Raw genomic sequence first — 13,699 nt, 5'->3', positions numbered from 1 at the left:
ACAAACCTTTTAACTGAAATTAGGTGATCAACCTATTATGAATTCATTTAAGTATTAAAAAATTAAGATCTGTTCAGTAATTGAGGGATGAGAGACAGTTGATTCTCTGCTATATCTGTGTTTCAAGTTCCTAGAAATTACATTTTGAGCTTGATTTCCTGAATTACACAGGATTGGTAAATTAGGTAAAAGAAAACATTGCATTAAACTCAAGGTACGAAATTATTATACATTGTTTTATGTATTTTTATATAAAAGTTACAAGTAGCAAGCATATGACACAGAAATGGAACAGTAACAGCAATAACTGTGAATGCATGCTTTTTACAATGTATCTAATAAAGGGATTTTTGCCAACTCAAATATTCAGTAACATACATGCAGATTAATTTCTCAATGTCAAATTCAGTCATATTGCTAGATGCTTATCCAACAAACGTTTCTATTGAAGTGATTATGAATGGCTAAATACCTGATTTCAATAAATTGTTCCTGAAATTGGGAATTTTACTTGCAACAAAAAGAAGAGAGAAAAACAAAAAGAGAAATGACTGATAAGCATAATAACCAAAGTCTTATTGCCTTCTAGTAATTTTACTCAACACTGCTGAATTTTTTCATGATAAGAGAATAGCTGGTCAGAGTCCATAAAACCTCTAGCTGGTGTTTCCAAGGACGATAGTTTCATATTTCATTGTAGCATGTTCAAAATCACCCAGGAGCGCACTATTCTCAAGCAGTCTATATAATGAAAACAACGTACATATAACAAAAGTTCAATGTAAATCTTCTTCTACATATCACACAACATACAAGTAAATAACAGACATAAAGCAGATCAACTTAAAGAAAACTATGACTTAAAAAAAAAATCAAAACAAATAAAAGGACAGTCTCAGGAACTAATTTCTTCCTCAAGTTTTCAGCAAATTTCCAAACACATTTAATAACTAAGGAGCACTTTGTGGCCAGAAACCAAATTACAAAAGAAATATATTTTTGTGGAATGGGTATATCAGGCTAAGGAGGTAAGATATGTCTATACTTCTTAGGTTTACATAAAGGCAATTAAATTAAATTGGATAATTGTCCTCTCTCTCTTTCAGAGAGCTAAGATAGTTCATTATAGATTTTTCCATTCAGAGTTTGCATGACTGCATGAATAGTTGTCTGAAATCAAAACTAAGTTAAAATGTGTTCTCTCTGAGGAAAAAAAAAAGCAGAAAAATATTTACTTAAACTATCTCCAGGCCAGTAATGGATTATTTCACTGCAAAATTGCTTTATACATATATACACATAAAAATGTATATACACATATCTATGCTTATATATACACATATATAAACTGATAGACTAGCAGCCATCTATAACTCCACTATGAACATCTGAAATTATGTTTATTAATTGCTGATAAAAATTGTGCAAAATTAAAAGTCTCAGTAAATACTCCAAAAAGTAAGTTTAATTTGAAAACATTAATCTTAGTGCTACAGAATCCTAAATCTATCAATACTAACACACACTCTTCCCCAAACCCTTCACAAGATTGGATGAAAAAAATGAACTGAAAACACATACTTCCACATCTTATTGACTTGAATTAAATTGCCAAGTTTTACATTCTATATCACATGCTGGGGCTCTAACTTTTATTTTCGTAAATAATAATTAAGAAATAAATAAATGAAATGCAGGAGTCATGCAAAGCACATGACTTCATAATGCAGTTGGAATGAAGATAGTTTTTGCTAGGGGCTGACTGTAATTCTGTCAAGAATAAGGAATTAACAGATTTTGCTTAGTTTTCAATGCTAAAATGGTCATCTGGCTTTCAGTTTTTAGACATTCAAACCTGTTTCCATATAAGGTGACATACAATTTGAGACCTAATACACATTTTAGCAATATAACAAATAAAATGGAAAGCAACAGATGTTCAATTGCTGTATAAGTATGTTTACTTACCTCAGGTTTTTCTCTTAGACCCTAGTTGTGTTGTACTCAGACTCATGTTTGCTTAGAGACCCAATGAGGCAGAACCTGGAATGTTATGGCTATTTCATTCAAAATAATAGTGTTTGCATAGAAAAAAATAAATATATGCATATAGATACTTTATAAACAGTACACTTTGATAATCTGTTTGATATTCATGAAGTAATTTACATAGACATGCAATTGGATTAAAATAACAAAATAAGTTTGTTTTTTTTTTTTTTTAAGAGAAAGAAATGCCTTAATGTGCAAAGAAAATATGGAGATCATGTAAACAATAACAAGAAATGTATAAATAATGCATGCAAGAGAAAGCACAAATATATTAAAATAAGGGTTATGTGTTCTTTTTCAAATAAATTGTATAAATTTTTTGGGTTTTTTTTCTTTTACTTGTAAACTTTTAATCATTCATATTTACAGTGATTCAAAGTGCAATATACAGAAGAAATAGCTCTTTTATTAAAAATATTATGCTTGATTTTTCTTTTTTATTGATTAGAAATATTCCCATTAAATTAATTTTTATATGTAAATATATATGTGTTCATTATGTTGTCTTATTTGGCAAACCAAAACACTGTGATCAATAGTGGAAGAGATATAGTGAAGTTTTGGAAATAATGTCATTCATTATATAAAAGGTAATGTTCCATGAGGAAAGTAGTTTCCTTACCCCAGGACTGTGTTCCTCATTCTTGTGTCATGCATCAAAATGGATATATGTATCTTTTATTTATTGATGAACTCATTTAGAGATGGTTAGACCAACAGTGGATGATATTCAAGGCCACCTCAGTTACAAGGAAACCACATGTATGTGGCTATTCCAAAAATCTAAATGCACACAATATTCTTTGGTTTTTAAAAATTGTACCTGTTCTCTGTTGACCCGTGTGTGTACGCATGTAGGTATATGTAAAACAGTAAAAGAAAAAGAGAGAAAGAAAGAGAGAAAGAAAGAGAGAAAGAGAGAAAGAAAGAGAGAAAGAAAGAGAGAAAGAGAGAAAGAAAGAAAAAAGAAAGAAAGAGAGAAAGAGAGAAAGAGAGAAAGAGAGAAAGAAAGAAAGAAAGAAAGAAAGAAAGAAAGAAAGAAAGAAAGAAAGAAAGAAAGAAAGAAAGAAAGAAAGAAAGAAAGAAAGAAAGAAAGAAAGAAAGAAAGAAAGAAAGAAAGAAAGAAAGAAAGAAAGAAAGAAAGAAAGAAAGAAAGAAAGAAAGAAAGAAAAAGAAAGGTAAAACGGAGATACAGGATCCTTCAGGAAAGAGGAGCAGAAATGAGAAAGAGAGACAGAAAGAGAGATAACATAATGGCATGTGCGATCAGGAAACAGAAATTTAAACAATAAATAAAGAAGAAAGAAAATACATCTTTACTGGACAAAGAATGAATATGCTTGGGCAATCAAGTCCTTACACAATAGTCTTCATCAAAAATCTATTGATACTGACCGCTGAACAGCTTTATCGTGTCTGGACAGCCTGTGACTTGTGGTTGGCACCTCTTCAATTTCATCTATCTCACACGCATCAGCAGCATCTTGTGAGTAGCTATGCTTCATGACAAGGATATTTCTCCTGTTCATGGGCTGAACAAGTGGTTTTACAGGCTGGGGTTGTATTTCTGTCAAGACAGAAGCATCTCTTGTGCTGAGGTTACTACGGCTGCCCTTAATACTAGACACTTGTGATCCACAGTGATGGTCATGAATGCATTTTGAAGAGGATCTCCGCAGTTTATGATAATTTTCAAAGTCATCTGCAACGTCAGCAAGGTCAGCTGTAGTCCCTGTCCCTCTAAGGGTGCATAATTCATAATGAGGAGGCTCAAACACCTCCTGGAACACTGTTTGATCAAAGTCTGTTTTCCTTTGGACAAATTTTTTACGAGGCTGCTTGATCTGTACTATAATAGAGATAACAATGAGGATGATCACAATGCAAGAAGTCACCCCAATTATCGTCCCACTGGTATTGGTAAGTTGGTCCAATAGGTTTGCTTTTCTTTTTTCTGTGTGACAGGGAATAAAAAAAAAACAAAAACCAAGCACAGCATTAATTGCAGTTCAAGAATAAAAACAACTATGATGGGTTCACAGATTACTGCAAGGGTGAGCCTAGTCTATTTCTGAGTTCACTTAATCAATCTCACTGACAAAAAAGAAAAGAGGAAGAAATCAGATATTTGTGAATGACAAAGAAGCAACACACAAATCCTTTGTGTGCCTATTCACTTGGAAACTTATTTATTCAGGGTATATTGCAAGTTTAATTAAACAAAATAATTATTTTAATTTTTTTATAAAAAACAACAACCATAACAAGCAGATGGCATCAGTGTCACTTCTGAACTCCATTTCACTGCTAAAACCCCTAAGATTTTACAGATGTTCTCTTCATTATTTTTCTCTCTCTCCCAGTAAATATATGCAGCTAGGACATTAGGTCCTATGAAAGAACAAGATTTTAAAGGAATTAAGATCTAGTATTTGTGAGCTGAGTGGGAATTTTGACAGCGTTCAATGAAAAAACTAAATCAGGAGAAAATAGAAAAGTTATTAAAATTTAGATTTCAGAAAGGAAAAAAACACAAATTTGTGCAAGATATTTCTGCTTTTTTCCCCGCTATTAATTACCAAAACCTTTCTAAACAGCCATAAAAATCCAAAAGCTAATCATATCTACTACCCTTTACTCAGGAGCCTCTAATAAATTAGTCAGCAAATTCTGCATTGTGAATAAAGCAGAAAAATGCAGTAAAATAATAAAATGAAAACAGTTTCCCCCACGTCTTGTGCATCTTTCTCTGTGATTGGCTTTCACAAGGCTGCAGGCACAATATGGTGACTGAGCCTTGTAGAAATTCAAGTTGAAAGTGCTTGCATCAGTGTCTCTCAGGCATAGCAAGACAACTGTGGTTAAATTTCAACACCCAGTTTAGTGTAATTTTTCCTGGCAACCTAAAACATATAAAAGGAATTAAGAAAAAGCCTTTGAAATGGAAGTTATTGGCACCAAAATGGTAACATTAATATCTTCAAAATCTCCTAGTTACCAAAACTTAACTCTTCAGTAGATCATTGTCTAAGCTTGTAGATTCATTCTGTTTCTCTAACTGACTGACACAGACTCTGGAGAAAAAGCAAGGGTTAGAAAAAGCAACACTGCAGCAAACAACATTTTTGCTGGAATCAGCAAATCTCCTTTTTGTAGTCAGAAAAATGAGAGGATAGATGCACAAAACCTGATAAAAGATACTTGACAAAGGAAAGATGAAAATCATTCTGGAAATTGAAGAGTGATGAAGGTTTTCTGTTTTCCTCTATTGTGAAGAACAAGAGAATGAATATTCATTTCCCAATTGTCTGTTTAGTTTCTTAGAAGAATATTATGCTATGCCAAAGTTTAGCTGTGTTCTTTTGAAGTATATGTTTGCATTTGTGTTTTACCCTATTGCACTACTTGTCAGGATTTTACAGGCTTCAGTAGACTTATGGGCTGACTGCTAATCCACTTCATTCTGAATTTTTTTCTTGATTGGTTCCTAAATTTGGCATATCCCATGCTTTCAGGAACAAATCTGCAGTTGGGGGGAGGCAGGGGGATACAAGACAGAAGTGAACTGTCTCCCTAGCTGCAATGTAAGTTTGCCAAGCTCTTTTCCCTGCAGACAGCACAGATGCTGTTTTGGGGCTTGTTTGTTTGGTTTTTGTAACAGAACCACAGAAATATTTAGAAACCATTGTCAGTACATTGGTAGGACACATCACTCCCTGCCTATGAAAGAAATATTACATCTGATTTCCAGATGTAATATTTACAAGCTTGTTCCTTGCACTTCAATTTCACTTGATTATAGGCAGATTTGGTTGCTTTCTGACAGTGTTAATTCCACCTTCCTGGGTAAGACTACCTGGGCTATTATGGGCATATCATGCAGCTAAAAGACATCTGCTACTTATATCTTACTCCACTACAAAGGTAACTATGGCAAAGGAACCAAAATATTACATTTAATTATACTTTAGATTGTACATAAAGCAGAGAGACCAAGTGATCAGAAAGCCTCCCAGAAGTGCATAAACAAATAGCAGGACACAACCAATGCAACACCAGAGAAAAAAAAAAAAAAAAAAAAAAAAAAGAAAAAACTGAAAGTAAAATCCACTGGCATTTTTTTACTTTCCTTCATTTCTCTATTGCTTAATGCATGCTCTCCCCAAATTACTCTTCCTGAGTTTTCACCCATTTGGCACATACTTAGCAAGAAACTGAGTATTATATGCTGTATGTCATGCAGGGCAAATGACAACTTTTTTCAATTCTACGTGTTACCTTTGCAGTGGTTTTCATCCCAGGGATACACACAGTTCTGGAGTCCATTGCAGACCAGTGTATTATTTATACACATATTACTGTGGCAAAAGAATGTGTTGGCTTCACAAGGGGCTAAAAATGAGAGAAATGATAAATGATATTAAATTAGCAAATCATTCAGCTCTCCTCTACAAACACATCTAGGAGTGGACATGTATTCTAAAATAGGACAAAGCCATACAACATGTGTTCCTTGTGCATATTAAATATTTGACATGCAGCATGGAGAGCACTCAAGTCACAGACTCTTTATTATTCTGTGGCAAGAGGTTCTCAGTTTCATCTAAAATGACTGAACCTTCCCCTAGTATGACTCTTCTGGATGTAGTGGGTTGAATTCCAAACACTGTTGGGAAGTCATCGATGTGCTATCAACAGTTTAACCACAGATCCAAAACATATCACCCTGTGGGCTGCTACGAAAAGAGTTAACTATCCCAGACTGATCCAATGAGTGATCTTTTAAAGTTTTTGCTGAAACCTCAATTTTATAAAAAACTTGTGTGACTCAAAGAAGGTATGTACTTGACGGTGCATATCAACGGTGTCTGACCATTTATACACAGAGAAAGTAAAATTATTCTAAAATTTTTTTAGTCATAAAAAAGCATCCTTTTGATCACAAGTATGAAGATAAAGAAGCACAACAGTCTTCAGTGTCCCTGAAGCCCATGGCCTAGAAGAATCATGCAGATTAAAGCTGCAGGAAAATGTTTTTACTGATGGCCATGTATTATTACTGTGAAGAAACTGCCTGAAAGCCTTTGGAAGGTACTGAAGATGCTGCTAAACTGTTGTGTTTACAGAAGTATTGGGAGAGCATTAGGTATTGGGGTTGTGAAGCTATTGATCCAAAAGTGCATAATATAGTAGAGATAAATTACTCCTCATATCTCTTCTTTAAACAAAAAAGACTTCTATAACTTAGAAGAGCTACAAACTTTGTCAGTGTTAAATTGTCAAAAATGAACTTATGTATTTTTCAAGTTCAATCAACCCAAAAGTGTTATTATATTTATTTGTAAGGGAGAGATAAATAATAAACTAAGACCCCTAGCTAATCAGAAAGCAGTTAAGATGCTTATATTACTGATACATTGAGTTTGATTCTTCATGGAAATTGTTCTCCTCTGCAGCTTTAGAAGCTGTTCCTATGACAACATAAATGCATAGCAGAGAGAATGGTTTAGTGGTTTGCAAACAAAGGACAATACAAAGGATTTGTACTGTAGATCTTAATGACTCAATAGATCATGCCAATAAATCCGCTTACCAATAAGTGTTTAAGATATCCATACCTGTTTTATTTGGAGCAGTTATGGTGTGTTAAGCAAAGAGTAAATGCCACAAAATCAAAAAGCACACCCCAAATATGCAACCACTCACTCAGATATAACACTGTACATATACTGTATCTCTTAGCCAGAAGACATCAACCAGCCTGTCTACTGTTCAATTTTTGTTTTTAAATCTGGTATACCATCTCCTGAGGTGCAGGGAGCCTGATCACATTTTAAGTTTGTTACAGAAAGGATTCTACTTTATGCTGGGCAGATCAGAAGAGCACATGTGCCTATTAGAAAGGGAAATCCTTATCTGTTGCTGTCATCTGGGGACAATGAAGGCTGAGCCTGGAGGATGCTGTGCTACATCATGATGTGACACATAACGTAGATAACACATCAGAGGCATAATCATCCTTTCACACTCTAGCTGCAATCCCTGTTTCCAGGCTAGGTGAGGATCTTTTGGGATGTTTCCCACATGCAGAAACAGTCTCACTGCCTACTCTGAGCAAAAAGAAGTGAGAAACCTAAGAAGATCTAAAGAGGCACCCATTCAAAATACAAAGTGTTCCAAAGAAGAAGACCCAAATATCAAACAGAGAAACTTCAAGGAGTGACACAGGAACAAGGGGGAAATATTAAAAACAAAAGCAAACAAACAAACATTTGCAGGATTGCGATAGGTTATATGATTAAAGCCACAAAGAAAAAAAACTACAACAAAACCAACAAACAAAAAAAAAAAAAAAAAAAAAAAAAAAAAAAAAAAACAAACAAAAAAAAAAAAACCTGACCAAAACACCAAAAAACATTCAGAGTGGCATGATGGATCTTAGAAGTGAAGTCAGAAGGACAGAGCGCTGTCTGTCTTCAGAAGTATAGTGGTGATAAGTACAAAAGGAGAACTAAAGGGAGGTAGCAAAGAAGTGAAAATAAGACAGAGAGAAGTGTACGGGAAAAAACAATGTCAATTGGTTATTTTATTCTGCACTAAAAGAAATAGCAAGATTTTCTAGCAAATAAAAAATATTAGGAAATGTTTCATAGATGAAAGAAAAATAAAGAGCAATTTTAAAAACCCTTTTTTCATGTTTAAGAAGAAGGAATAATTATGCAGAAAGGTGACAGGGACATCTGGAAGCCAAAAGCAAGAGAAAGGAGGAAAAAAGAATGAAAATGTAAGTTTTCTTAAATTGTGTTATTGAATGGTGGAGTTAAAAAAATGGTATGTGAATAAATGTCAAAACAAGATGAATAGTGAAGCAAAGCAATTTCAGAACCAGTACAGCAAACTTAGCATAAGATAAACCCAAATGTAAGCCTCAGAAAATTAATGACAAACAACCCCCTCTTGTTCATGTTTGTAAAATTAAAATAGCCAAGTCTTCTCCTTGGTTCCATGAACACAGAATGATTAAACTGGACAAGAAGTCAATATGTTTCCCTTACTCTAATTAAGGTTTTTTTTTTTTTTTTTTTTGAATGAATGAAAACTTGTCAGTCCTGTTGTACATTGGAGGAATTTGCTTTCTTGCCCAAAAAAAGGCACGGCAAAGGAGTCTTGGGATGCTACATCAAGGACATTCTAGTAATATAAAAAAGATAAATGAACTGATGGTAAACCAGATTCTTTCACAGCAAGATGGATCTGGTCCTGATGCAGGCCTAAAGCTGTTACAGAACCCAAGATGACAGAGGAATCAAGCAATATGTGATAGCAAGCTTGTGGATGTTTTCATAAAAGGAAACTACTGCTATCATTAACTTCAGCTAGATGAAGCAGCACAAACCTCTCCACACACCAGAAGCTGTACTCTGTCACTCCATGGTCTTTCCCATCACTATAGAAATGCCCTTTATATGAGAGAAGAGCAGGAATGCAGAAAGCTCACCCAGGTGAGGAGCCAAGTGACTTTTTGGTCATGATTAGTGGAAAGCCCTGTGGAAAGCTACCAATATTGTACTTTGTGTGTCTGGACTACTTGATGAGGAACAAGCAGTCAATGAAATCTTCTTCAGTCAGTTGGAAGTAGCCTCACGATCACAGGCCCTGGTCCTCATGGGGATTTGAACCACATGATATCTGTGGAGGGCAACACAGCAGGGTACAAGCAAGCCGGGAAGTTTCCAGAGTGCATTGATAACTTCCTGACACAGCGAATCACAGAGGGTAGTTCTACTGTTCCTCATACTTTTGCAAACATGAATCAGTTGGGAAGGTGAATGTCAGGAGCATGAGATGATGGAGTTTGGGATGCTGCAAAGAAGGAATAAACCAAAAAGCACAATCATAATTCTGGGCCTCAGAAAAGCAGAAGTTCACTGTTGAGGGGTCTGGGTGGACAAATGACGCTGTTGAGCAGGACGGGACCAGAGAACTCCATGTCAGAAGGCTAAGAAAATGAGCTCTGATTTATTTCAAATGTACCGCTCTATATATAGAGGACATCGAGAAGACTAATTTCATTGGTCTTAGACTAAAAACATATCACACCGTTGGTGTGCAGTGAATGACACACAGTGGCAGAGCATATCCATAAGCAATGTGAATAACAAGATAGATTAGAGAATTATTTGCATTCTTTCCCAACTGTTTCCCAGGCTCTTGCCTGGTTAGAAAACCTTTCTCTTTCTCTCTGACTGAGCTGAGAATATCCACAGACAAATGCCATGGGAGATGGTCCTGGAAAGATACAGTTCAAGGAGAGTTGGTTGATTCTGTAAGATCATCTCATCCAAGCTCAGCAGTCTATCTGAACTGGCCAAAATCAAGTGAAGGTATCAGTTATCCTGCATGGATGGACAATGAGCTCCTGACTAAGCTGAAACACAGAAAGGATACATATAAGTGGTGGCAGTAGGGTGGCATGATCCCAGCAGAAATATGACTTCTCTGAGTGGAAGGGGCTGAGGTTAGGGAATATTTTAATCAACTGGACAGACATGAACTCCTGAGTCTTAATGTGATGCACCTAGTAGGTGACTCACATCTTTGTGAAGCCACTCTTGACTATCTCTGAAAAGTCCTGCTGATTGAGGCCTCAAGGGCTGCTGGGCAAACAAGATCTTCAAGCAGATCAACAAAAGGAAATACAAAGTCCTGTGCCTTGGGAGGAAAAATTTCATGCACCAGTAAGTGCTGAGGACTGACCGACTAGAAAGCAAGCTTGAAGAAAAGGTTCTGGTATGCAATAAGGTCACCTTGAAAATCACCTAGAGCCAGCAATGTACCCTTGTGGCCAAGAAGGCCACCACTGTCTTGGATTAAAAACAGAATAGTCAGCAGGCTGAGATGTGTGATGCTTCCCCTCTATTTAGCACTGGAGAGACCACATCTGCAGTGTTGTGTCAGGTTCTGGACCCCTCAGCACAGAAGGGTCACAGATGTCTGCACTGAGCCCAGCAAGAGGCCATGAAGGCCTTTAAAGGCTTGAAATATTGGAAGTGAGAGGAGAGGCTGAGAAAGCTGGGATGATTTTGAGCAGGCTGTTGTCAATGCATCCAGACACCCACTGGGAGGGAGTGAAGAACACAGAGCCAGGCTGTTCTCAGCAATGCCCAGTGACAAGACAGGAAACAATGAGCACTAAAGGAAATACAGGAAACTCCCTTTAAATGCAAGAACTAACTTTTACTTTGAGGCAGGTCAAAGACTATGCAAGAGCTGGTATACCAAGTGAGGTTGTGGTGTTTCCATCACTGAAGACACTCAAAACCCAACTGGGCAAAGCCCCGAGCCACCTGCTGTAGCTGACCCTGCTTAGAACAAAAGGATTGGACTAGGTCATATCCTGAAGTCCCTTCCATCCCTTCCATGGCTCTCTGAAAAAACCCTGACTTCATAATTAGATTAAAAGTAACAGCTGGGAACACACAATTGTGTTATTTCTCCTGTGTCTCAAAGGTGCCTTCAGTCAAGCTTACCAAAGTACTGGCCTGGAAGTAAGTGAGATAGCATATTCAGCACAATGAACTATTCATAATTATTATAACACAACTGAGAAAATTAGAACTACACATATAATTCAACCTGATATATTTTAATAAAGTTAAATCTCTAATCAATTCTTTGATTTTTGCAGCACAAAAACATTATATTCTAAATTTAATCACTAATTAAAGAAACATTTTTTTGAAAGGTTCTTTTTCCTAGTTTATAATTGAACCAATAATTATTTTATATAAAATAATAGTTTTTATAAAATCATATATACAATATTAAAAATACAAAACATTTTAATTCTGCATTATTTTAAATGAAAATATTTTCTTTTTATGCCTGTGAGTGCTATGTGTAGGAATAACTTGTATCTTAATATACAAACAAATTTTGTAGTTCTTGAATTCATTATAATGCAACATTTCCTACTTTACAACAGCTATTTACACTGAACACAAGATGGTGCTCTTATCCTAGAAGCTATATAAGCAAGTGCATTAACAGGAATGGACATGATATCCCAGAGTCTTTTTCAGGTATAGGAAACATATGTTTAAAAACCCCAACTGGAATAATAACAACTCTCTGTTATCAAGAAGGTAAATATATTCTATTTCTAGTACAAAATAGGAATTTGTTATGTTATTTATATTTCCAGAAGATTCCACTACAGTATGCAAAAAAGTTTCTGTTTGGTATTTGAAGGTTACTGCTTTCAAAATTCTTAGAAACTGAACCAATGTAGTTGCCTATGTTTTCTCTACTATAAGAATGGTTTAGAAATGCATGTGCCCATAACTTACACTTTTTAATTTATTAACAAAAAATAAATATTTTAATCCTGAATATCCCCAAGGCAGAGAAACATAAATTGTATTAATAGCTCTTCCATATGTCATCCTGACAAAGCAACAGGAAATAAAAGCAGTCGTAGTTTATATTTTACAAAAGTTATACTGGCTTCACTCAGACAATAAAATAAATAGTCACAAATAAGGCATTCCAATTTATATTATAAAATTACATAATTTTTAAAGCAGTATAGAAATTAAATATTCCATGTTAATAGTTATTATACCATTGTGACGTTATTGCATAAGTAACAAAATACACTATCTCTGTGCATTAAGCATTATTTCATTGGGCATTGCAGGACACTCTGGATATCTATTGCAATCATGGGCAGGCCAAAATATTTTTACAAGATGGAGCTAAAAGCAGATCTGTTGTGGAACTAGTGTGCAGCCTGGCTGTTCCACTCCAGTGTAGTGCTTTCTCCAGTGTATTTCTCACTATTTCTCAGCAGCATCCACAGTTAGTGAAACTCCTTTGCTTCCACGGTGTGAACTAGCTGAGCAAGCCAGCTTGTGTATCTATGCTGTATTTCATTGAACTGTGTGGATTTACCCTTTGAGCCTGTTTCAAGGCAGGGATTTCAGGCCAGGATGGGATAATCTTAGACAAATATCCTACCCTACTTGTTATTTTTAGGCATATCTCTCTCCATACTTTCTCCCCTTCCTTTCTTGTCATAACATTTTTGAAAGGTCTTCCTTCCTCCTAAGGGTGAATGGAAAAACTCTGAAATCCTAACAATGGTGAGATGTGAGAAATATTTTACACTGAAGTTGTTAGAAATTTCACACCTACTCCTCCTCTACTCAAGATAGCTCATTGCATCATGCTCTGCATACACAAATTCTTTAAGTACAGATCACTTGGGTTTTCCCATTGTTCTTTAATGAAAAATAGGACTTTCTTCCCTCCACAAGAGAAGGAAAATTTAAATTCTTCGGATGTTCTTTGAATCACATTGAAAGGAAGAAGTTTTCTATCAGTATCTCCAAGGAAAAATATTTATTGAGAGACAGTTTCACTTGCTTTATTAAAATTATAAAATTATTAAGATTGTTATAGTACTGTGCACTACAAGTATATGATTTGCCACTAATGAAAAAAAAAAAAAAGGCTTGTTAAAATACAGCTATTAGAAACTTGAAAATGAGGTGGGTTTAAACTTATGCTCTTTCTCAATCACCTTCAGACAGCTCTGTGCAAGATATGGATATTTTTATGATAGTTAATACCACATACAGGTCAA

The 13,699-nt window shown here is 35.3% G+C and overlaps 1 protein-coding gene across 2 annotated transcripts in view; it reads right to left on the bottom strand.

Moving 5' to 3' along the window:
• Positions 1-215: 215 nt before the first annotated feature.
• NETO1 (neuropilin and tolloid like 1) overlaps positions 216-13,699 on the bottom strand; it is a 63,105-nt gene continuing 49,621 nt past the window's right edge. Inside the window, exons 8-11 of one of the 2 annotated variants that reach the window (XM_053979870.1) lie at positions 6,331-6,444; positions 3,448-4,006; positions 1,969-2,043; positions 216-741 (exon numbers count right to left, since the gene is read on the bottom strand). In XM_053979870.1, coding sequence (XP_053835845.1) covers positions 1,983-2,043; positions 3,448-4,006; positions 6,331-6,444 — 734 coding nt within the window. In that variant the 3' untranslated portion in view covers positions 216-741; positions 1,969-1,982. The remainder of the gene's footprint in view (positions 742-1,968; positions 2,044-3,447; positions 4,007-6,330; positions 6,445-13,699) is intronic. The other variant, XM_053979879.1, reaches the window with a different exon arrangement.

The sequence above is a fragment of the Vidua macroura genome, chromosome 1 (assembly GCF_024509145.1).
Source record: "Vidua macroura isolate BioBank_ID:100142 chromosome 1, ASM2450914v1, whole genome shotgun sequence".
Classification (NCBI taxonomy): domain Eukaryota; kingdom Metazoa; phylum Chordata; class Aves; order Passeriformes; family Viduidae; genus Vidua; species Vidua macroura.
This window is presented reverse-complemented; position numbering and strand designations above follow the sequence as displayed.